Genomic DNA, 23,113 nt, shown 5'->3' with positions numbered 1-23,113 from the left:
AAATAAAAAATGCACCTTATTCTTCCAATAAGAATATGGAATGAGACCCCCCCAAAAAACAACAGCCCCAAAAGAGAATCATTGTCTCCATCCAGCAATGTAATTACTAACTGATTTCCTCATTTAAGTTAAAATGTGAGAAGTGATTAGCTGTCCAAACAGAAGATAGGTAGACTTTAAAATTCACGGGTAGTCTACTCCACAGGTGCCTGAAATTCATGCATGTATCCCTTTTTGTCCTGCAGTTTTGCTTCGTGCCCATAGTTCTACCAACCACGATCAGTTCAGTGACCTGGTCTGGTCTGAGCACTATGGGACTTGAGAAACTACGGAAAGTTGTACTGGCAGACTTGCTTGGCCCTTCAGAAAATGCAGCTGAGCACCATTATTTATTTTTAAATAGAATTAGTGGCGATGGTGATATGCTGTTCCCGCCATTTCATTGTAGGTAAAGTATGGCCTGAGAAGTGGTGGACTTGCATTTGTTTCCTTCACAGGCTCAGAGGACTTAAGCTAGATTTTCCCATTCTACAAAATTCAGTGTACCACAAATTGCTGCTTACTGGTATACTCTCTTCCTGAGACCCGGGATATGTTGCTATAAGATTAGTGAGCTGAACCAAATTCCCCTGAGACCCTAAAGTCCTTAGAGTTCACATCCAGGAACCAGGCAGGTTGTGGGAAGGTGGAAGGGTGGAAATGCTCCTTTTGGTGATAGCCTCAGTAAAGCAGTCAGTCTCTTGCTTCTAGCTTCATGTTTCTCTGTATTCTGGTTATTCTGATGGTCACTCTGCTTGTGCTGTAACCAGGCTTCATTAAAGCATCTGAAGATGCAGATTACTTTGTCACAATTATGCTGTACCAAAAGGCTGTAGAAGGATTAAGACCCAAAGGACCAAAGCTGCCTTTTCAGTAAGTGCCTTGCCTCAGAAATGTTGATGTCGACTCTTATGGGTGTCAAGCACATGCAAATTCACCTGACATAAATGTGCTTTCCTAGCCTATTGAACACCCAGTTAAAATGTATTAAATCCTTCTTTTTGTCATTAAAAATTCATAGCCTTTAAGAGAGGGGAGAGATAAAAATATAGGAAATGTACATATTTGAGACCTGTAATAGGTTTTCCAGCACAGTCAAAGATTGGTTCAGTACAAAAAGAATGTTATTTTCTCAGATAATGGTCTGGGTTCATCAGAGCGACAACAGGGAGATTATTTTTCAAGTTTATGCACATAAAACATTTGTATTTGTATTTACGATGAGCCAGTTTTCCACAAACAGTGAAAAATTCATTTTTCTCTCTATACCTACTTCGCAGTATAAGAAGCAGGAATACCATTAAAGTTTATGAGGTTTTTTATGTGTGTATACATTGCATTCAAAGAACAGTTTAAGGATGCTGGGGTTAGAAAGTCAAACACTCAGACTTAGGAAATGCAAGAATTAAGATGCTCTAAGCAATTTCATTTCAGTCCCTTTGTGGCCATATTTTGTAAGGTAATACTATAATATCACTCAAATACATTTTAATTACATGGTTATTTTTGTTTTGCTTCATTCAGTGATGTGGATGGGTTTTTTATACAGCATTTCACATCCAACATATGGCTCCACACATTATTTAATGCATGGAGGTCAAACTGTGTTCAGATTACAGGATTGTTTTCTCCCTGATTTTCCCGTTATATTGACCACAGTATCCAAGTATCTCATAATCATTAATGAATTTATTTTCACAATATCCCCATGTGATTAGGAGTTCTACTCATTAGACGAAACCATTAAGATCAAAGAAGTCTGCTAATTCTTGTGTCCAGCTTGCAACATCACAAATGAAATTCATCTCATTCAGTGTCCCTCAATCCTAAACTATTTTCAGTCTAAGTTAAAAACACAGGGGAGAGAAAAAAATGCCTTCAGTGAGCAGTTCTTTGATAAACAAACAAACAAATAAATAAATATTGTGGTGCTCCACTGATTAGTGAGGGATCCTGGTTGACCAGCTTATGCTGGAAGTTTAAGGTGGCTAACATCAGCTGATATCAATTCCCCCTTAGACTGACTTCTTGGAGTACAGGGGATTACCTGGCATTTTTTTCTTTGCAAAGTCCAGCTCCCCCTGATTTCATCTGAAGTTGCTGATGCTCAGCACTTCTGCAAAAACTGGCTGTCTGCGTCTGCCTGGGCCTTTCAAAGTGAGGAATATCTCATATCCACACCTGTGCAAAGTTTAGTTTATGTGGATTACCTAGCACTACATGAGATTTCTGTGGCAAAAGCAAGTATAGGAAAAGTTATCCAATATAGCATTCGACTGTCTTAGCCTGAGAGCTTTTTTTTTTTCTTTACTCCTGTAGCCTTTGGGCAGAATTCTTCCATATCTGTAAGAAACAATACTGGAATCCCACAGAGGACACAATTCTGTGTTCTTCAATACATAATTAATTCCCACGGAACTTTCCTGCCTGTGTAGCGAATAGGACGGACACAAAAATGATTAAGGGACTGGAGCATCTCTCGTATGAGAGGCTGAGAGAGCTGGGACTGTTCAGCCCAGAGAAGAAGGTGGTCAGGGAGGATCTTATCAATGTGTATAATTTTATGAAAGGAGGGTGTAAAGAGGATGGGGCCAGACTCTTTTCAATGGTGCCCAGTGACAGGACAAGAGGCAACAGGCACAAACTGAAATGCAGGAAATTCCACTTGAATAGAAGAAAATACTTCTTCATTGAGGGGTTGATTGAACATTGGAACAGGTTGCCCAGAGAGCCTGTGGACTCTCCATCCTTGGAGATATCCAGCACCTGACTGCACACAGTCATGGGCAACCTGCTCTAGGTGACCCTGCTTGAGCAGGGTGGATGGAGTTCATGAGAAAATAACACTTTCTTGACCATTGAGTACTTAACTCTGCAGATTTATCTTTCTCTTAACATACTGAGTCTTAATTTAACAAAAACAGAGTCTAGTTTTCCTCCTAGATTTTCCATTTAGACACAGGACTGTGTAAAAAGCAATGGCTAGGAAGTTGGGACATCTATCCTCAAGAAGTCTGGGAGGTAGCAATATGTGAGTAGAGAAGTGGTCACATTTTAAAATGTCTCTCCACGGCCTTGGCTGGAAACTCTGGTCAACCTACCATGGGGCAGGGCCAGCATCTCCAGAGCTACAGACCTCTGTCACTTGACTAGGAATTGCTGGGAGCAGCTATTACCATGCAAACGAGCCCTGGAGGTACATGAGTCAAATGCTTTCCCTACAGGTTTCACAGGTATTTTTGAACACCACAGTAGTACAGACACCGGAATCCTGGTTTTAGTTCCAAGTTTGGGAAAACAGACTATTCTGAGGATTTTAGAGTAATCTACCCTAGTTCCCCAAGCATCTGCCTGCCCTTTTCTATTTTTACCACCTGAGCTTTGGCCTTCACCCCATTTGCTCCAATCCTTGGTGTAATGATCTCTGTATTCTTCCTCTCTCCTTGGGAAATGTCAAGTCAGTGTTCCTTGGATTTGCCAATACGCAGTTTATATCCCTTGGCTTATCTTTGTGTTGGCATGTAAAGCTCCCTGCATTGGATTATGTATGTATGCAAGGGAGGATGGAAGAGGATTCAGGGCCATTATTTTTGTGTATCTTTTCTGTAGCAGCAATGCTGGCTCAGGAAATTTCTCTGCTCCCCCTTGGCTGCTCATTCCTGCTACTGTGTTGCCTCCTCAACTATTTGGGGGGCTGTGACCTCCAAGAGTGTATAATCCAGGTTCAAACAAACTTACACAAGACCTAATCTTGATCAGAGTGATCCAGTTTAACTTATAGCCTCATTGTGAGCACAGTAAGGGAGAAGGATGGAGAAAAGGGCAGCACAGGGGAGATGGGTGCAGAAGGTGGAGAAGTACCTACATCAGCTCTACTATCTTGAAAAAACACTCTGCTTAGAGGGTACGTGAGTTACATGCAATGGGGACGTGGGCATGAGGTGAACTCCTGGGCATCATGGGAGAGGCCTCCCTCGAGACCCCTTCAGTGGGAGCTTTCAGAGAAGCACGGTTAGCACAGTCCCACAGCTCCCCTTCAGTTTAAGGTATCTCCACAGTGACCACCAGCAGGACCTGATATAGCCAGACAGTATTCCAAATTAGCGCTGTGAAATTGGTCAGTGGCCAAAAGGCCCACCACGATTACATCTACTCGAGGCCAGTGAGAGCTAAGAAACGGAGTCTGAGTACAATCCCTCTAGAATAACTCAGCAGGTACTATATAACCCATTGAAAGACGCTCAAAAGGGAGTTGGGAAGTAGTATAATTAAAACACATAGCTATAGCCAATTGCTTTGAATAAATGCATACATACATACATACAAAAGTAAGTAAAACTAATCACTTGCATTTTTTTTCTTTGCTATAGCTGGATAATTGTCAGAAGGTCACTAGCAGTAGGCACTAAGAGGCAACATCCTCTTAAGTTTTGCATAAATTCAAATAAGTAGGGAATCCACCAGTGATGGCTGGGGAGAAGGTTTCAGTTTCAAAACACAACATGTTATGTCACATGCTGGACAAAGCTGGACTAAATTAAGATCTGTATTTTTGGTACAGAGAACAAATGAGGGGCAAGTTCTCTGGTTTTGCTTGTTTCTCAGTATCGTTGGTTTGGGGCAACTGTTGTATATTATTTATTTGTTACATTGCAAAATTACTTTGTGATCTTCTGCTATAAAACTGGGGCACTCACTTTGCAGTGCTATGTTCTGGCTGCAGGCCCACTGGGAGGGAAACTGAGGCACGGTGACTCCTAGCATTTGCCAGCTCCATTTCTCCAAATGCTCAGTAGTAACCTGTATAGTCACCCTGGGCCAGAGGTGGGGTTTTGGGTGGTGCTATGGGGAGGAAAAGGGATATTTTGTGAGGCACAGTGTGCAGAAGCTCGCATATTGCAGCAGAAGAGAGAGACAGAGGGATCAGGGAATGGGAGACACAGGACATACAGGGCTGCGTGGGGAGCTACAGGGGAAAGGAGCATGAAGCAGGGAGATAATGAGGCGTGAAGATAGCTCTAGTGGTTGTGGGAACATGGAAGTATCACCAAAAAAATATTTTGAGGGGAAGAGTTGAAAACTGTGGAAAGGGATATGCAGGTGAAGTTATTGCCGGAAGAAAGGAGGGAAAGAGAACTACAGCTTGATGCTGATAAATTGTATGGTTTCTCCCACGTCTTTCCTTTGCTCCACTTAGATAAACAGTATTAGCTGGACTAATTTTTTGAGCAGTTGCAGGTTTTTATAGTCTGTAGCCACATTCACCATTTAATACTAGCAAAGCCGCCCTCTCAGAGTGTCTTTTTTTATACTGGTGCTTCAAGTTAAAAAATCTATTTTAAATTATTGGATAGCAAGTGGCAACCTCCAGAGGGCTAAACCGATGCTGTTAACAGGTCCAAAATGTGATGTAGCATATGGAGCTGAATACCTCCTGGTACACATTTGCATGCAGGCGGTTTTAATTAGGACTTAGAATTCCTTGAGGAATGCAGCATTCTGGGCTAGTCTCAGTCTTGTCAATACATTGTTGTTTTGCTCATGCTAAACCCTGGACAAATCAATAGGTTCCTGCTCAGTCGTAATATTTGATGCTTATATGAATTGTTACATTTTCTTTAGCTGCCAGCTTTATGTAGGATCATAGCCTAAGTGCACTTATTATAAAAGACTGCAGCCTCTTTTTAATGTTGTACCAGGCCAGTTCAAAATAAAAATCATCTGAAGTTTTATGACATTTCATAGTTTGCTTTTTTTCCCTGCAACACTTCATAGTTGGATGTGAGAAAAGGCTTTAATTCGATGGTTATTGTGCCATCTTGTGAGCTAAAGGTGCAACTACGTCCACCTAATGTAAGGAAGAAGTACTTTGGCTAATATCCAGCCTTTCTTCTTCATGATGACAGAATAATTCAGAGTTTCAAGAAACAGATGAGGAGCATACTGTAAAACATATTTGTTCCACTGCGTAGTACTTGCACTGAAAAAAAACAATATATATTCCCTACATTGGGCAAGTATCTGCTTATTTTAATGAACTGAGGGAAGAAATCATATATTTGGTTTTTTTCTTTGTTTGTTTTTCCCGTCCTGAAAAAAGGAACTTCTTGTTGTACTGAATGGAAAAGCCATGCAAGTTCTCATTATTCAGTGCTGATAGCATCCCCTCTGTAAAATAATTTGATTCTTAAAGAAAACCTCTTGTCCTCTACAAAATCACTATTTCTTTCTTAGAGATACACCATAGAAATTACATGAATTACTGCTAGCTATTACACTGACATAGATAAAAGGCTAAAACGTCACTTTAGAAAGTTTACTGTCTCCTGGGACCTTTGTGAGAAAAAAAGAAAAAAATAAAAGAAAATTTCAATGGCAGTAGAGCAACACATAACTGTATTTTTTTAAAAAATCATCACTGTAGTTGCATTAAGTCTTGGACTTAGAAGACCAGACTGGAAAAATCTCCTGAGTTCTATTACTGCTTAATTAATTGATTCTATTTGTGACCTTGAGCGTTGTTGTATTTCTGTGCCTAATTTTATCCACCTTTAAATGATGCATATACTTTTTTTTGACAGGAAAAGACTTGACTGCCACTTGTAAAGCTCTTTGGGCTTCTTGGATGAAAGGTATTGCTGTGATATAGTGACAAGCTTGTTAGAAAAGTACTTGATAAGCAAAAGAGCAAGTCATTCACAATAAGTGTAATTATTCAATGATTTAAGCTTCTTAATCTGCTTCCACAGTCTTGGCAAGCAGATCGTGATTTCTTCCATTTCATATAATGAGAAGAGTATTTTTTCTCTTTTGACTCTATAGATTGATTGCAAATATTCAGAATTCAAGCTGTGTTGCTCATTTGCAATCAGTTGGATGAGTAACATTATTTCTACTCATGATTGGATGACTGCCCAAGGACTTGTGTGTGCAAATTGTAAAGTTTGTTTTCTCAAGATCCTTATCTGTATGACATTGAAATGTGCTGCCTTTGAGAGCGATGCCAGTAAAATTCAACATATTGGAGACCACCAAAAACACAAAAGTGAGACAATGTGGTGCTAACATTTTTTAAATTGTAGTGGGATTACACAGATTAAACTTTTGTGTAAAGGGACCAACTCCTACATCAATGTTTTTAGCTTTTGCCTGTAGCTATAACCGTGAACAAATCCAGTGTATTCAATTCTGGACCTATTATCATGCAGAAGGGGGCTGACCCTTGACTTGTTCAAAGGTCACTCCCCTGTTGAGGTTACAGCAGATGACTAGCAGTGGGACTACTCTGTCTGGGAGCTCCAACCCAATCCCAGGTTGAGGGAAAAGGCAAGTGAGGGAGGGGTAAGGAGCAGGTAGCTCTGGGACCCAATCGGATCTGTCCCCCAGCCCCAGACTGCAGTGGGACAACAGGATCCATCAGGAGTTGTTGTCTTGTGCAGGATAGTTTCTGCAGAAATGATGATACCTAAGAGTTAAAATGACTAACATAGCTAATGTTTCCTTTGCCATAACATGCTGACCGAAGAGAGTACTACAGGTTTGGGGCAGGACCTATTCATGGGTGAATAAATTACCATCTCTTAGTATGCTGTGATACCTTTTTTCCCTACTCTGTCAGCTGTGTCTATAATGTAGCTTCAGCTGACTAGAAGGAAAAATCACGTTTTTGGCTTGATTCATTATTCTGTGTCTCCCGCACATATCAAAGTGCCTTCTTCTCAGACTCGTTCAAGATCCTCTCTGGATCAGGATTTGCTGCATACTGACATTTCACAGGATATTGTAGAGGCACGTGACTCCTCTAATACGCTCTGCTCCCTCCTTTTGCCACCTTCCCCTTGCAATCAAAAATGATCTGTGATATTTTGAAGTGTGGTCCAATGAAAGTGCAATGTAGAGAACAGGGACATACAGCCTTGAAGGACAATGCCAGTAGGACTACATTCAGCAGCTTAGGACACAGATCAGTTTGAGCTGATCTAAAACAATTGTTCTGTTTGCATTTTATGCATAGCAAAATGATGGCAACTGCAGAAAATACTGAGGACCTTTGCAAAAGCTAGTTCTTTTTGGCCCAAAAAAGAACTACAAATTCCCAACCATCTCCATTCACTGAGAATCTGTCAAAGGTAGGTTATAAGACCTGCAGTGTTTCCATGTAGATGCTGTCTCTCGGCTATTGTATCTTGTAACTGAGCAGATGTCTTCCTAGTCTTCCTACTACTCCTTTTTTTTTTTTTTTTTTTTTTTTTTTTTTTTTTTTTCCTTGAGAGCTGGCTTTGTTCACCTTTAAGGCTTTTGACCATTACCCTCTGCTTGATTCATATCTTCAGTCCTGTTTAGCTGACAGCTCTTTGGCAAACACAGCATTAAAAGTGCTCCATTAGACAGTATGTTGTGAGGAGCAGCGGTGCTGTAATAATCTCACATTGTAGAGAGAATGAACTGTTATAAAAAGGCACGTTCATATTAAAAATTCACAGCAGCACACTCCACTCCCCCATTATAGGTAATTACAGAGGATTTTAAATATCTGATGCTAGCTGGCAGTGTACAATACCCTGTCAGCAGCAGGCACTGATTTGTAATTTAATTATCATAAGACATCCACCTGTTCTTTTGTCAAATGATGAGTAGCATTTCCGTGCAATCATGCTTTTACTTCCAGAAATTTGAATTAACCCTTGGAGAAAATGCTGGTTTCTAGGGAATCGGGTAATTTCAAGGATATTTGCAGGGCCCCATCAGGACAGAGTGATGGAGATGAAAGAAGCATTCTTGCAGGAGTCTCAGTTCTGGTTTCGTATTTTCTGTCTTCCATTCTCCAAAACTTTCCCTATCCCTGGCTTTTTGCTGTGTCAAGCTGCTTTGGCTTAGAGTGAACAGCTGAAAGCATTTCAGTCAGGAGATGCTGTGGGAGGAGAGATGTAGGAAAATCAATGAATTTGGTGCTAAGAACACATGAGGCATGAGGAAAGCACAAAATAGGATTGGCCCAGAAATGTTCTAGACTCGTACTTGGTGAAGAATGAGAAGGTTGGGCTTGGGGTGGGAAGGAGGTACAGGGAAGTGGAACAGGGGAAAACTGCTCTGAAAACTTTTGTTCATGGCACATGAGCATGGATATTATCAAATTTTTCATGGGAACACACAGTTATCAGGTTATCCATTTTAATTATAAAACACAGACTTCCATGGGAAAGTCTACAGTGGTGAGCCACAGAAGTGCTGGGCTTTTCAGCATTATAAGGCTCAGGGTAAGCCAATTTACTCTGAGCCTTGCCTCTCACTTGCTCAAAGGCTACAGAGCAGTGCTGTGATAGGGAAAGGGCTTACCAGTGGATGTAAAGAGATGTTTTGTATTTAATGCCACCCCACACTGCTTCTTGCTCTGTAAAGCTGCCTAAATGATCAGGCCATTATGGCTTCTGGCACTGCTGTCTCATCTCTTTGGATGGTGGCTGTTGCCCATTTTCATCTTTACCATTTTGCAGTGAGATTGAACAACTCTGGTATTCTGCTGCTATTTCTCAAAATCATGTCTTAGTAAATTGCTCACTTTAGATAGGGTGTCTATAAGTAGTCATCTTTTTTGAAAGAGTGCTCACTGGATTCAAAAAATAATTAATTGCTTGAGGCTGAAGTGATTTGTGGGCCAAGCCTTTAATGCGACATTGGTTGGAATACTGTCTATTAGACGGATGGCTTCTTGCCCAAATAATGCTTGTCTGGTGCCAGTCATTTTATAGATTCATTAATTAAATTATCTGGAAAGTGAATATGTGAAGGGTTGCAGGCATATCCCATAAAGGAAAAAGAGAACAAATCGTGTCATATGTGTATTCTAAAAATAATTGACAAAAATGGAACTAATCTCATATATCGAAATCAAGGTAGGAATAAATTGGGACAATTTCCTTTAGAAGGATGAGTAAATGGAATAACACAGCTGAGCCTGATATTTAAAATTAAATACAGGAGTAGTGGAGAAATATTTTTTATAATGTTCTTATGAACATTTTTGAACTTTAAGACTTCTTAGTTTTCCTATTTGACCATCCGGTACTGTAAAAGACTTCCACATCTGGACTTTCTTCTTTAATCCTTGATTTTGCTCATTAATATTTTCGCATATGGTTTTCAGCTGAAAAGATTTACAGTATTACTACATGCCCCTCTCTTTGTGCCAAAGATTTATGAATCCCCTTTCTAATTTATATTCTGTTCTGCTCCTTATGCAATGCTCACGGCTATAATGGCAGAACATCCTCCTCCATTATGTTAAATAATGTGAATTTGCATCTCTCACATGCTATCCATTCTGTAGTCTTCTCCCTCGAAAGAGCAGTGTTTATGTGAGCTCGTATGTAATGCCTCGTTTTCAAAAGGTTCTTTCAACCGTGATTTTACCCAGTGTTCCTGTACGCTAGGGAAGAGAAAGTCTGTAGGTCTCTGCCCTCCCCTTGACCAGACAACTAAAATAAATAAATAAATAAATAGATTCCTGAAAAAGAATGCAGATCCTCTGGCTAAAGGACAGGTCTGGTCCTTTAATTTCTATTTTTAGGGTTAGAGTTATATTGCTTCTTGTTACAAGCTGCTTTTTGGACCTTGGAGAAGTTGTTTCCCTCCTTTGTTTCTAACGTTACTTCTCTGTGCAGTGGGGAGTTATAATACCTTATCTCCTAATATCTAGTCTACAAGAAGTGCAGCAGGGTAAGGGGAAAACTTGTTACTGGACAGTAAGTGTCTATGTGGCAGTAGCTCTGTGGCAGTGTGCATGTGCGTACTCTAGTACTCGAACCTCAAATACCACTGTGCCGAGTGGAAAATGACTGAAACATTCTGGGGAGAAAGGCTATAAAAGCGCAGAGGATGTGAGTACGGCAAATATGAGCTGACACCACAGCTCAACAGACCAACATGGTTTTTTTCAGTATTAAGCCTTACCAGTATGTCATCTGAGATATCTATCTGAAGGTAAACATTTTATTTATCGGTGTGATGTAACACTAATGCTTTCTCTCTTTGATGAAATGTTAAAAACAGAATGAGACGTTCTCTCCAGCACAGATTAGGAAATTCAAGGATTATATTGTCTAATGTCTTATAGACATTATCTGATGTCTTACCTGATATCCCATATTTACATTCGTACATGTGTATTTTTTTCCCAAAGCTTATTTGCTCGTGTTATCTTTTTTCCCTAGAAATATCGCTATCAAGATGAGGACGCTCCACATGATCATACTTTGCCTCGATTAACCCACGAAGTGAGAGGCCCCGAGCTTGTTCATGTGTCAGAGAAGAACTTGTCTCAAATAGAGAACGTCCATGGATATGTCCTACAGTCGCACATTTCTCCTTTGAAGGTAGGATTGATATTCACTGTGGCTTTGGTCCTCAAATGGAAAAATCGTGTAACGAAGCCCTTGGAAAACTTACTTGTTGTTCAAACAAATGAGCTATTTTTTGAAAGGTGTTGGTGCAGTTTTGTTGTTCTGTGTCAGGTTTTTAAGGCTTGCTGTAGTGTAATAGATGATAGTTTAGGTGGCACAGCTTTGTGTTGAGATGTGACGGCTTGAGCAAAAGTTAATCCTGGCAAATGTACCCTTTTTCTGTATATTTAGAAAGGAGTAACACAGGTTCTGGCCCTCAATATTGCAATGATTTTGGAATCTTGACTATCTTTATTTATAAATTGAAGAAAGTATTGCAGTTGTAACCTCTGATGGAATCCTGTCTTTGGCATCCCTCAAAGAGCTACAGGAAAGTCATAAGATGTATTGTGAAAGGGGAACTTGTTTGCCACTATTCAAATCTTTAATACTCAAGCATTTGCTGTTTTCTCTGATTTTTGTCGTGATTTACGGCGATGTAGGTACATCACTGTGTCAACTAAGGCAATTATTTAAAAATATAGAGGGTCTGCGTGTATGTGTGTGTGTCTGGTGCTCTCTGGTATAGTTGGCTGTGCAAAAAGTGTGTGTCCTCCACGGTGGACCTGTGTGTTAACTAAAAAGAATTCAGTTTCTGAAAATTGCATTTGCTCTTTACCAAGACTGCAATAATTTGAAGATGTTTCTGAAACTTTTCCAATGAAAGCAATGTGGATGGAGTGAAGAGCATGATGGTTTTCCTATTAGTTGTTATTTTCTGCTAGCCCTGGGAAGAGAGAAAAAAGGAGAATAACATTAGTAGAAGCAATGATGTTCTGGATAATAGATTTGTTCAGGCAATTATCTAAGCAGCACACAAGGCAGATGTGCTTTGCTCCTTCTGGTGCTCAAAGGTTGTGAAATGTGCTTTGCTTGCCTAGTGCAGCGATGACAGTGTAGTAACAAGTGAAAGGAAATGTTTATTATTAAAGATTGATGTGAATGCAGCTGGTGTTCATTGAGCCTTCATGGATTAGCCACATGAATTAATCTTTGTCCTCTGTTCTTGTTGTTAGCTTGTGTAGTTTGTATGCAGTTTGTCTTTTAATATTTTGGCAGCTTTCCAGGTCACCTACCTACTGCAGAAGCCACCAGTAGCAAACAGTGATGTATCTTCTTACGCTCAAGTAGATCAGCTTAGTTATTTGGAAGGGATTGCCTCCACGTGGCCTCAGCGTAACCTGAGGGGAAAACCACAGACAAAACAATTTCTTGCCTGGAAGCAAAATATTCCTGCTACTCTAGGGATCCTTTCAGTATCACGATTACAGTGGTGCTTTTTATTCATGAAAGTCAAAAACAGATGATATTTTGCTTCACAGATGGAGGCTTCCAAGTCAGGCTGCATGATCCAAGCTGATAACATAGCGACAATGGCACAAGGCTTATTGTTGTGAAGTGAGGTGAGGAACAAGGGTATCTCCAGACTTCTCCAGTTGCCTTAACTGGCTCTGTAGGGAACGGCGATCGGAAGATCTCGCGATGGCACGGAAAGAGGAAGGAAGAGGAAGGATATGACGTAGAGATAGCAGTATGCTTGTAGGTATATAAGCGAATACATGCGTACAATAAACGCCATTTGCAGCATCCTCATATTGGTGTCAGTGCTCATTGGCCCGGAGGCAGGGGGAGCCTCCGTGCCGTCTCAGGCGAACGGGAGAGTGTCGCATCAGAAGGCGACAGGCTCCCAGCCCAATTTTCTACTGTGACAGGAGAAAGTACCTGCAGTTTTCTGCAGTGCAAAGAGGAGAGGAGCTATGCAATATTTCCACCTGAGAATGAGTTTCTCCTACAAGTTCTCTTCTGAGGCCAGGGATTTCTGTCTCTGCTGCTGAACTTCTCCCTTCTTTACTTCAGATTCACAGAGGCTCTAGAGTCTCATGGCTGCCAGTTAGTCAAAATGTATCTCTTCAGATGGCAGCGACATTCCTGCTTTTTTTGCCTTGCAGTCTTTTACCTGCCCTTTACCCTTCATTACAGAATTAGATCTGGAGGCCTGAGCGAGCCTTATGCTAGAGCCCATGATACTGTGGTGCTCTGACCATGCCTGTTCTGAAATACCTGCTTTTGGTTCACTCTTATTTCCGGGGAATATTAACTGAAAACCCTATTCAGAAGCTTTTTGCCACAGTGAGTTCTGCATGTTTGAGAAATACCATTCCAAACTCACCAAAACGCAGTCAGAATAAGTTGTATTATTGAAACTACAGAATTTCCCTCCTATGCTCTGATTTGCTCGGTATTCTGGTTTCTTCTCAGCAGGACCAGGTAAACATCATGGCTGCACTGAATAAAAGCTAACTGCGAAGCATGCTGCCTCGCAGCCCAGAGTGTGCCTCCTAGGGAAACGCAAAATACTCCTTTTTAAAGATTTGCTGGATGAGCGTGCCTGCCATTTAAATATTTTGTTGTCTCGCATGAGAGGGGGAACTGTTGGGATCCTGCTCTGAGGATATGTAGCAAATGCTGGGGGTCCAAGTACAGCCTGTCAGCTCTAGTCTCAGGATCGAGAAGACGTTGACATTTGCAGTGGGATAAAGCTGTCAGGAAACTCCACCGAGAGCTGTTCTCACTGAAAAGGTTGACTTGTTCTGCCCCAGTTTTCTGAATACAGGTCAGAATATTTGGTGCCGAGGGAAAATGCGTGTAAAACAAAGTTGCAAGTTAGCTTCTACCAAGAGGAGTGATCGCATCACCTCCCGTGTCAGGAGTACTGCCTGTCTGACAAGCAATGCCGCTGGCACCTGCAGCACAAGCAGTATGATGGATCGCTGGCTGAGCAGGGTCCAAGTCGCTGGCTGAAATTGCATTTCACTGCCTGAATTTCACAGCGGGATCTGCAGCACCAGAGTGCATCTCCAGAAGCATTTTTGAGACAGTCATTTGTGCTTATTGGTTGCAAAGAGCCCTGTTGACGGAATGACTCCCCCAGTATGTTTTCTTTGGAAAGAGTATCGTAAAAGAAAAATATGGAGAGTGAAGATAATCCAGTAAAGATGCTTTGGAACCCAACCGTTGTCCTGGCCTCATATCGCTGTCAATCTCCTCACTTTTCCCATGTACCTTGAGTTTGGCAGAGGAAAAAGTTGCTTGTTTGCATGCCTTTGTGGTCTTTCTGAATTTCTGAAAATCTCTTTGAGATGCTTGGATTTGGATTATGATAAATACTTTTTAGGAATGTGAATATGATTTCTGACATTGATAGTGGACTTATCTTTCTAATCTCTACAGTCTAGTGTGCACAAGCTGGATTACTTCATTTTGGAGGAAAATAACAAGCCGAGTAGTTCTGCTGAAAATTAGAGCCTCTTCTGACTCTGATTTTGACTTTCGTAACTTCATATTTTTAGCATGAACTTTGCTTTGCTATTGTCTTGTAGCGCTTCCCATGCACTCAGCTCACAGCTGGTAAATACTTAAATTTTAAAAAGCTGCAAGCTTCTGTTAAAGGTTGATATGCTTAATAGTGTGTAGAAGATAAGATTTATGACTTTTCAGCAAGCTTGAGTGTCAAACACAGACGTTTTAAAGAAAGTTTTCAGTTATACGGCAGTATGTTAGCATGCGGAAAATTGCTAATTTTAGAGCAGCTTAGAGAAAGAGTTAGTTGACATATTATGATTTTAAATGTTATTTGCAACTTGCGGAGGTGAGGAAACTCTGTTTTATTAGTCCTCTAATGGGAAAAGTGCGCTGAGAATATAGTTGAAAATAGTTTTCTTGCACTTTCCTCCATGTGACACTAGATGGGGCAGTTAGCCGAGAATCCTTCCATCAGACACTACAAACCTTCGGCAACACGTTACCGAGGTTTTCACTACGTGGGTTAGAAGGTGCTAATTCAGTAGAAATGGCTCGGTAGAAATTAGGTGCCTTCTGAGTCCTTGACATGCTGGGAGTTTTTCTGAATACAACACAGCCGTACCTGGATTTCAGACGTGCGAGAGCTGCCTCTAAATGAAGTCTTCCCTGCTGCTTCTTCCTCCGAGGAGTAGAGCTAATCAGGGTTCATCAAATGAGAGCGAGCTCCGGCTTCTAGATGAACCTTATTAGTACTATTGTGGTGCTGGATTTCTTGATGTTTTTAAGTATATTCGACTCTCTTAAGACAAGGTTATAAGTGGAAAGAATCTGTGGTCTTGCATTTCCTCGGTTGCTGGCATGTTCAAAATGTCAGGGTATGCCCAGTCCTTATTCTTGTTTCCTGCAGGCTATAAGAATCAGTGGTGTTTCTGTGAAAAAGAGTAACCAAGGTATCACTACCATTATCTTCGCCTAAGATATTTTTAAATAAGGAAAGCTTTCTTTTTTTTTTTTTTTTTTTCTTTTAAATAGGGAATTTCGGGCATCCCTTCAATGGCCTCCCCTTTGACAGTCCCACTTTGTAGAGGGGAAGGAGCCACTCTGGAAATTCCTCCTTCTCTTGCTGCTACACAGCGCTGCCCTGTAGCTCAGCAGGGCTCCTGACATGTTAGAGAAATCAGGACTGATGAAACTGCTTTTCAGTGGAGAAAGGGAAAAAACATCTCCAGGTGGGGCAAATGGGCATTTCATCTACCCAGAGGTCTCCAAAATTAAGATTATACGTGAATTGACATCTGTGCAAATTGCTCTTTGGAAGAAAGAGATTTACTTCTCCCATCAGGAGGGCACACTGATTCCCTTTGCTTTTTCTCCTTGATGATGGCAAAAGGCCCTAGCGTGTTATTTATTAGAGATTCTCAGTGCCCAGTGAGCAAAGATGATGTCACTTAACCGTTTTTTCTGCTCCAATCCAGATGGCTCCCCTTCCCAATGCCTTTCTTCTTGTGAGCGTGCAGACTGCCATTTGCATTCCCATCAGTCTTATCTTTATCCCTCTGGTTGCAGGAGGGTCATTTCTGAGAGGTCGCCTTCAATTTGGCATGTCCCCTTCATTGTCTTTAATGAAACAGATCTCTCCATCATCTCCAAAGCCTTCTTTGTCCAAATGTGAGTCAGACCTTACTACAGTGCGTGCTGTCCTTTTCTGACAAATTAACAAAGAAGGGGAAAAGAGGCCGTGAGGATGATACTGGAGGATTAATTAACCTCTGCAAAATGGCTTAGCCTGAGCTTCCTGGACGTGTCCTAACCGAGTTGGTTTTTTGAGTCCAGAAATGTAGATTAGGTGAAAGCCATTTATTTAATGATTTAAGATTGATTTCAATAAAGTCTTTGTTCAAAATAAAATTCAGAAAAATACAGTCACAACCTTCTATTTTGTTTTTTTATTTTTTGTTTTTTTGTTTTTTTAGATGCAACAATTCCATTTCTCAATTTGAAAAGTTTTGGGGGTATTTTTTACTATCAAATCCTCTGTAACATGCAGAGTCACACACTGGGTGCAGATACACAGTGCAAAGAGCAGACTCCGAGACTCTCTAGGCATTGCGGTGGATCACACGAGCTGTAGATCAGCTAGGGATGCTGCTGCACAGAGCTTCAAAGCAACGTTAGAAAATGCACTCAACAGGCCTGCGTAGCTCTTGTAAGTGAGCAATTGCAGGAAACTCCTCTGCCGGAGTAATTGTAGAAACCACTAGCTATCAGAGAACTAGATTTACACGGGAAAAGCAATTTGCTGCTGCTTTCAGCTTTGCCATGCCTAATATTCCTGCATAAATCCAGTTCATTATGTTTTTTCGTGGAGGTCATCTAAAGATGATTAAAACAATATATATTTTCCCAGAGGTGCTGAACGTGCTCCAGAATCCTGTGGTCGAATTGAGGTTGAGATGTAAAAGATAAGGCTGCATTTGAGTTTCCGTGTTCGGCTGAGCCCCACGGCTGCGGCTGTGCAAAGGTGCCGCATCTCGGAGGCTCCTGCGGCCGTGGAGGACCGTGGGAGGGAGGCTGCGCTGCCTCTTCAGCGCACGCCGGCAGGAGACGTCTGAAGCTTTCGCGTGCAATTGCAGAATTAATTGGGGTTATATAGAGGACATATTACTGTATGCCGGGATATATTAGCAAGCCATCTAAAATTTGATCTGGCGTCCTTTTCTGTGCCTACCCTGGCTACGTTTCTTAAGTATAGCTAATCGGCAAGAAGCATTTTCTTAGCCTCAGGGTGGCTCGGCCCAGTAGCAGTGATCTTATAATAATACTTTTGATCTCCGCCCTGGTAGCTTCCTAGCTTTTGTGTGTGTGTGTGTTTTTTTTTTTTTCTCTCCTTTTTAATATGCCATTATTGCCAAAGCCCCGTACTGCAGCCTCTACCCGTTAGTGAATTACCACTGAATATTCAGGAGCTTGCTTCATTAAGACACAACACTTGTTACGGGTTTAATTGTGTACTGCTTTTCTCTTATCCTTTACTGTAGCAGCAGATAAGCCTATCCCATAGATCTGTATCTGTGATCTATGTTTTTTAATATAAAAATGCAATCGGATTAAAATGAGACAAAGGAAACACACAAATGTGGCTGCGCTTCTTTGTGCTCCTAGGGAAGTAAGCAAAAGCAGTTCCGAGTTTTATTTGTTTTATTCTGTTTTCACGGAAAAATAGGCAGCTTATAAATTAGTATTATGAAGGAATGTCTCCCATTTTTTGCAGACCCTCCCTTATTCTGAAGAAGGCACTAAACTGGTGCAAAATTTGAATGTTACAGTCCTGACGAAGAATAGCTCTTGTTTTCCATAACCAGATCTGATAAAGTCCCCTGTTTGTGTGCTTGATTTTTGCCTTGGATGGCTGATGGATGGCTCTCCGCATGATTTATGTTGTTGCAGACAGTATCTTGTTATCTTTCTAGCCTCTGACAGAATTAAAAAGAAACCAAATAAAATTGCTTCTGTCTGTAAGCAGTTTAAGTGGAGAAACCTCAGCAACTTAAGGTAAACTGCAGGCGTTAGAATTCTTTCTTTTTCTGGCAAAATAAATGATGACCTATGATGGGCACAAGCAAAGCATATTCTGACAATATCTACCAGCCCATCATATGTTGTTAAATTTGCCTGAAGAATAGAGAAATGAATTTTCAAAGGAATTTTCTTTTTCTGAGGAAAATATTTTCAGGCTATGGACACGGCTTACTTTTCAAGGTCTTCCCAGGTATTGCAGGTCTTTTCAAATGTTAATTTGAATTGCAGTTTCAGGAGACTTTCTCTATTCTTGATATGCTGAGTGCTTTATCCATTAGTATTAATTAGCTTTATTTTTTTTAGATATTAGATTTCTCCTTAAGGATAGTCTTGCTCCTAAGACTTACTCTGTAAAGAAGTCTGATATGCTCGGCATATTTTTGGCCACATCTCTCTCTTATAATTCAGAAAATGAAGCATTCCAGATTCCTTTTTTCTTGTTATTTGTCTTTCTATAATGTTTTGCATAGTACTAGTTACTTTTCACTTTCCTGTAATTCAGTGAACTGGTTTTTACTTGGTGTACTGGCCGTATGACATACTCATAAAATACCAAATAAACAGAGAAGAGATGCACCATTATGAAGGGTTTTTTTTTTTCCCCTTTTTTTTTCTTTTTTTTTTTTTTTTTTTCCAAGCTGGAATATATGAAATAAATCAGTGGAAAGAGTCCTAGATGCTACAGACATGAGATTTGTACTTTCTTTCAGCTTCCTTACCTGGTTTCTAGGAATACAAGAAAAAAAGTATATCTGTTGTTTGCCACCTTCTAAACCCTTCCTTGACCTACTGATGGAAAGTACAATATAACAACTTGCCATTATTTGTCCTATAACAGGAGGGATTTTTCTCAGGGAGGTCGGAAAGGCGTAACACCAGTTGTTTCCCCAAACTAAGTAGCTGCAATGCCCTCAAGTTTGGCTACTGCTGGCACTTGTGAATGCGCTCTGCATTTTGAACGAAGGGTTAAGATGCCGTAATGCCTTTTCACTGAGGAATACACTGATAATTTGCTCCCTCCGTGGAAGTTATATGTGTTGATACTTCTTATGAAGTTTTGGCATGTCAAAACAAAAGTCTTCTGGCACTTAAATGAAAAAAGATCTTCCTGACTATTATTGTCAAGCTACTTTCAAGAATATAGTCTGAATAAGAGTTTTAGGGACTATTATCGTGTAACATCTTGGTAGTATAAGTATAAATAGATAGCTGAGATTTTTTAAGGAGAGTTTCAAATGGGAAACCTTTTTTTGCTCTTTGCTTCCCTGCAACGTATATATTTCAGCAGATCATGTCACTTGCTTTCTGATAATCTTTTAAAGATAATATTGCTACTGCAGCTGGTGCAACTGGTGAAAATGTCACAAAATAGTCTGCAGGCTTGATGACTGGAATGACTTCTTCTAGCCCTGCACTGTTCACTGACTTTACTTGATCTCCCATAGTATCTTTTGCTGTGTTTTCTGTCTCCATGCTATTCTTTTTCTTCTCCATATTTAATCAGTGTACCCTTTTTCTTAATTTTTCTGCATTTTGGATTGCCTTCAGGATCCATTCCCATCTTACTCATGTATTTTTTCCTTACTTCTCTATTATAGCCCTTCATACACATGGATCTTGTTCATACTGCAAGCCATCCCCAACGTACAAGGTTGTACCAGGTAGCTGCTAATATATAACGACTGACGCCCTTCCCGTGCAAGCCCATGGTATACGTATTGATCATTTTGCTTTTTTGGTTGCTGTAAGAGATAGGAGACATGTTTCTCTCTGTCTTTCCACTATAGTTCATGTTCTTTATAAATAGTGTTGGTTTCTCTTATTGCTGGGAGGCTTTTTTTCCCCCTCCCAAGCAAAAGTGAGATGAAATACGCTTGAATGTTATGGAGTCTAGTGGCTCACAGTCGCCCACCGAAAGAGCAGCGCTTTAGGCCATTTTTCCCCTGCTGAGACTTACTGAAACTCTGAGCAGCAGCAGGTGCAATTGATTTTTCAACCGACAGACTCAAGCACACCGCATTGCATCTGTTATCCTCCACATTCGAACAGGAGATGTCTTTTACATACCTAAGAGCTAGAAGCTAGCTTTTTAGGTTAAAATGTATTATGCAGAAAACGTTTGCATTCTCAAAGAAAATGTACCTTGTTGTGTTTTTTTTCAAACCCTAACTTTCACTCTTGTTATGACAAACATCTGCCTGGGTTTCTGCCCTGGATTTGATCAGCCATCAGTGGCTGAAGTTTGTGCTCCCAAACCAAAAATCTTCATTAAAACCCGCTAATTGACTTAATAAAATGATTATAATTGATAACACAATGAGGGAAAGGGTGAAAAGAGTAATGGCGTTTTCAACAAATAAGTTTCTACTTTGAAGTCAGTGTCACAAATTGTGTCTTTGATCAAATAAATAAGCAAATTCCAAGCAAGGAAACAGAATTTTTAGTGAAAATAAACAGCGTGTGAGTATAAAGGCTTATATTAATTACTGGGAATTGGCCAGACTAGCACAAAGTTAGCGACTTAACACTCTAGGAGTGTTAATGGCAATAGCCAACTTCTGAAGGCCTCCCTCTCAGCTGATGTCACATTCAAATTGCTGCTGTTTTCTCTTTAAAAGGTGTTTGGGCTGTTGCTTCCCCTTACTATTTTGCAGCAAATCTGCAAACTGGGCAGATCTGAACTGAATTAGAGACTTGAGCTGAAATGGGCTTATTTTCCTAATTTTTTTAAAAAGGTATATCATTTTACTTTCTTTTTTGAAAAGGCCTTATTATTTTTTTGGTGTCCCTGAGATGTTGATATTCACTTAAGGCAAATGGGAATGAGTACAGCAGAGACCAGAAAAGTGGGGGTTGCATTGCTTATACTTTACTAATAGTTATAATGTCTGAGAATGTCTGAAAAACTGTCTAAAATCATTTTAGTTGGAATATTCAAGACAGGTTTCCATTCCTGACAATGCTGGTTACCTGTGCTCTCATAAAGATATTGGGACTACTGAATTTTAATCCTGTCTCTATTTCAGAGTGTAAAGTAGGCCACAGAGACAACTAAACACTTGACCCTTACTAAAGAAATGGAGCTGCATCTATAGACAAAAGCAAAAATCAACCTAGCAGAGCATCGTGTCAGTATTTAGGTTTCTAAAATCAGTGGGAGAAAGTGTTGAACAGCGTGGTAGGGCATTAGTATGTCAGCATATTATTGCTCTTACCAACTCCGCGCATTGGGATTCCCTTTGGAAAACTGCAGTTGCTTCCCCCATTCTCCCCGCAGCGCTTCGCCTACTGGGAATTTGCAGGATTAATGCTTTAGGAGGCTTGTGCATGTCTATGCTTAGGGGAGATATCTTCCTCCTTTGAAGAGTTTCACAGGCAAAGTCTTTTCTTTTTTCCTTTTTTTTTTTTTAAACAACCCTGTAGCTGCAGAGAAGCAGGATAGATATGTTTCCCAGTACAGATTCATCTTTCAGACCAGAATGACCTAAAAATTCGACATATTCAACCAGTTTATAAGTCATCTGAAACATGGATCTATGGCCTGCCATACCTTTCCGTATGCTGGCTTCATCACCCCATCTTTTGTGCTTATCCTTTCTCGCTAAAGTAGAGTGGATCAACAGCCAAGTTTGCTGCCCTGTCCTCGTCTGCATTTTACAGCAGTTGTTCTCAAACTGGGGGGAATCCGAGCTAGTTTGGAGCTATGGGAAACGTAGCAGCAGCTTGAGGAAAATTCAAGCCAGGCTTGCCCTCACTGCTTGCTTCCTGTTTCACCCCATCTCTGAAAGCTTTTCCCTTTCTTGCTCCCATGTTAAGAGCATCCTATTTTTCTCAGCTAGAAGGAATGGGGCAGGAGATGGACAAGGCCAACTCTTCCGCTGTCAGACCTTACGGCACAAAGTTTCTGTAGGAAAACATGCTTTGCAGATAGTTAAGTATGAGGGACTGCAAGAAGAGAGGTTCGGACTTGGGGGTGGAGTGCACATGGGTATATGCAGCGTTGGGGAAAGGCAAGCAGGGCACAAACTATTAATAAGCTAAGCAGGGTATCTGAAAAGTTGGGGAGCTGACATTTTTCTACCATGTGATTAAACTGCCTCATCTGACTTAGTAATTCTTCAGCTTCTCACAGCCAGACCATTGGTGCGTCTTCAGCGCTAGTTAAACATACTTCTTTTGTCAGGATGCTAATATTACGGGTGAATAAACCAGAGTATCTGGCACAAACCTGGTATCTCAGCAGGCATTGAGAGCCACTCGCCCTTTTTTGTTGTTAATTCAGCTACAGCTATCTTAATACAGATTTTTCTGGCAATTGGAACCCAGGTTTTACTCAAGTTAGTCAATTAAGTTGAAATTGCTTGTAATGTAGTGCCATAATTGTAGCTGAGGCATCACTGGAAGATGGTAAGTAGGTGAGATACTAATTAAATTCTTCTGAACTTAAGTAATTTAATATTCAAAAAGAGGCTGAGCCCATATAGTAGCTGTTCATTGCGTTGCCGCTGGGGATTACAGAGGGAGAAACCTTGACAAAAATAGCAGCCTCCAAATGGTTCTTGCTGGATTAGCTGCCTAAAATTTGGGGTTTGTGAGTGTTGCTCCCTTATTCTAAATGCTAACATGGCAGGACAGATTTGTCTGCTGGTGAACGCCGTAGATGTCAGTAAGATCATGTGTGGGTGGATAAGTACAAATTTTCCCAAACACTGCTAAACCTGGGGATGATGGTTGTGTTTATATATAATCTTGAA

General features: G+C 40.6%; 1 protein-coding gene across 6 annotated transcripts in view; it reads left to right on the top strand.

Moving 5' to 3' along the window:
• The window catches only part of DLG2 (discs large MAGUK scaffold protein 2), a 999,439-nt gene that overhangs the window by 445,141 nt on the left and 531,185 nt on the right, over positions 1-23,113 (top strand). For all 6 annotated transcript variants that reach the window (XM_064505171.1, XM_064505176.1, XM_064505174.1 and 3 more), the window contains one exon: positions 11,250-11,411. In XM_064505171.1, the coding sequence (XP_064361241.1) occupies positions 11,250-11,411 (162 nt within the window). The remainder of the gene's footprint in view (positions 1-11,249; positions 11,412-23,113) is intronic.

The sequence above is a fragment of the Dromaius novaehollandiae genome, chromosome 1, assembly GCF_036370855.1.
Source record: "Dromaius novaehollandiae isolate bDroNov1 chromosome 1, bDroNov1.hap1, whole genome shotgun sequence".
Lineage (NCBI taxonomy): Eukaryota > Metazoa > Chordata > Aves > Casuariiformes > Dromaiidae > Dromaius > Dromaius novaehollandiae.
Note: the sequence above shows the minus strand (reverse complement) of the source record. Positions and strands in the feature narration are given on the sequence as shown.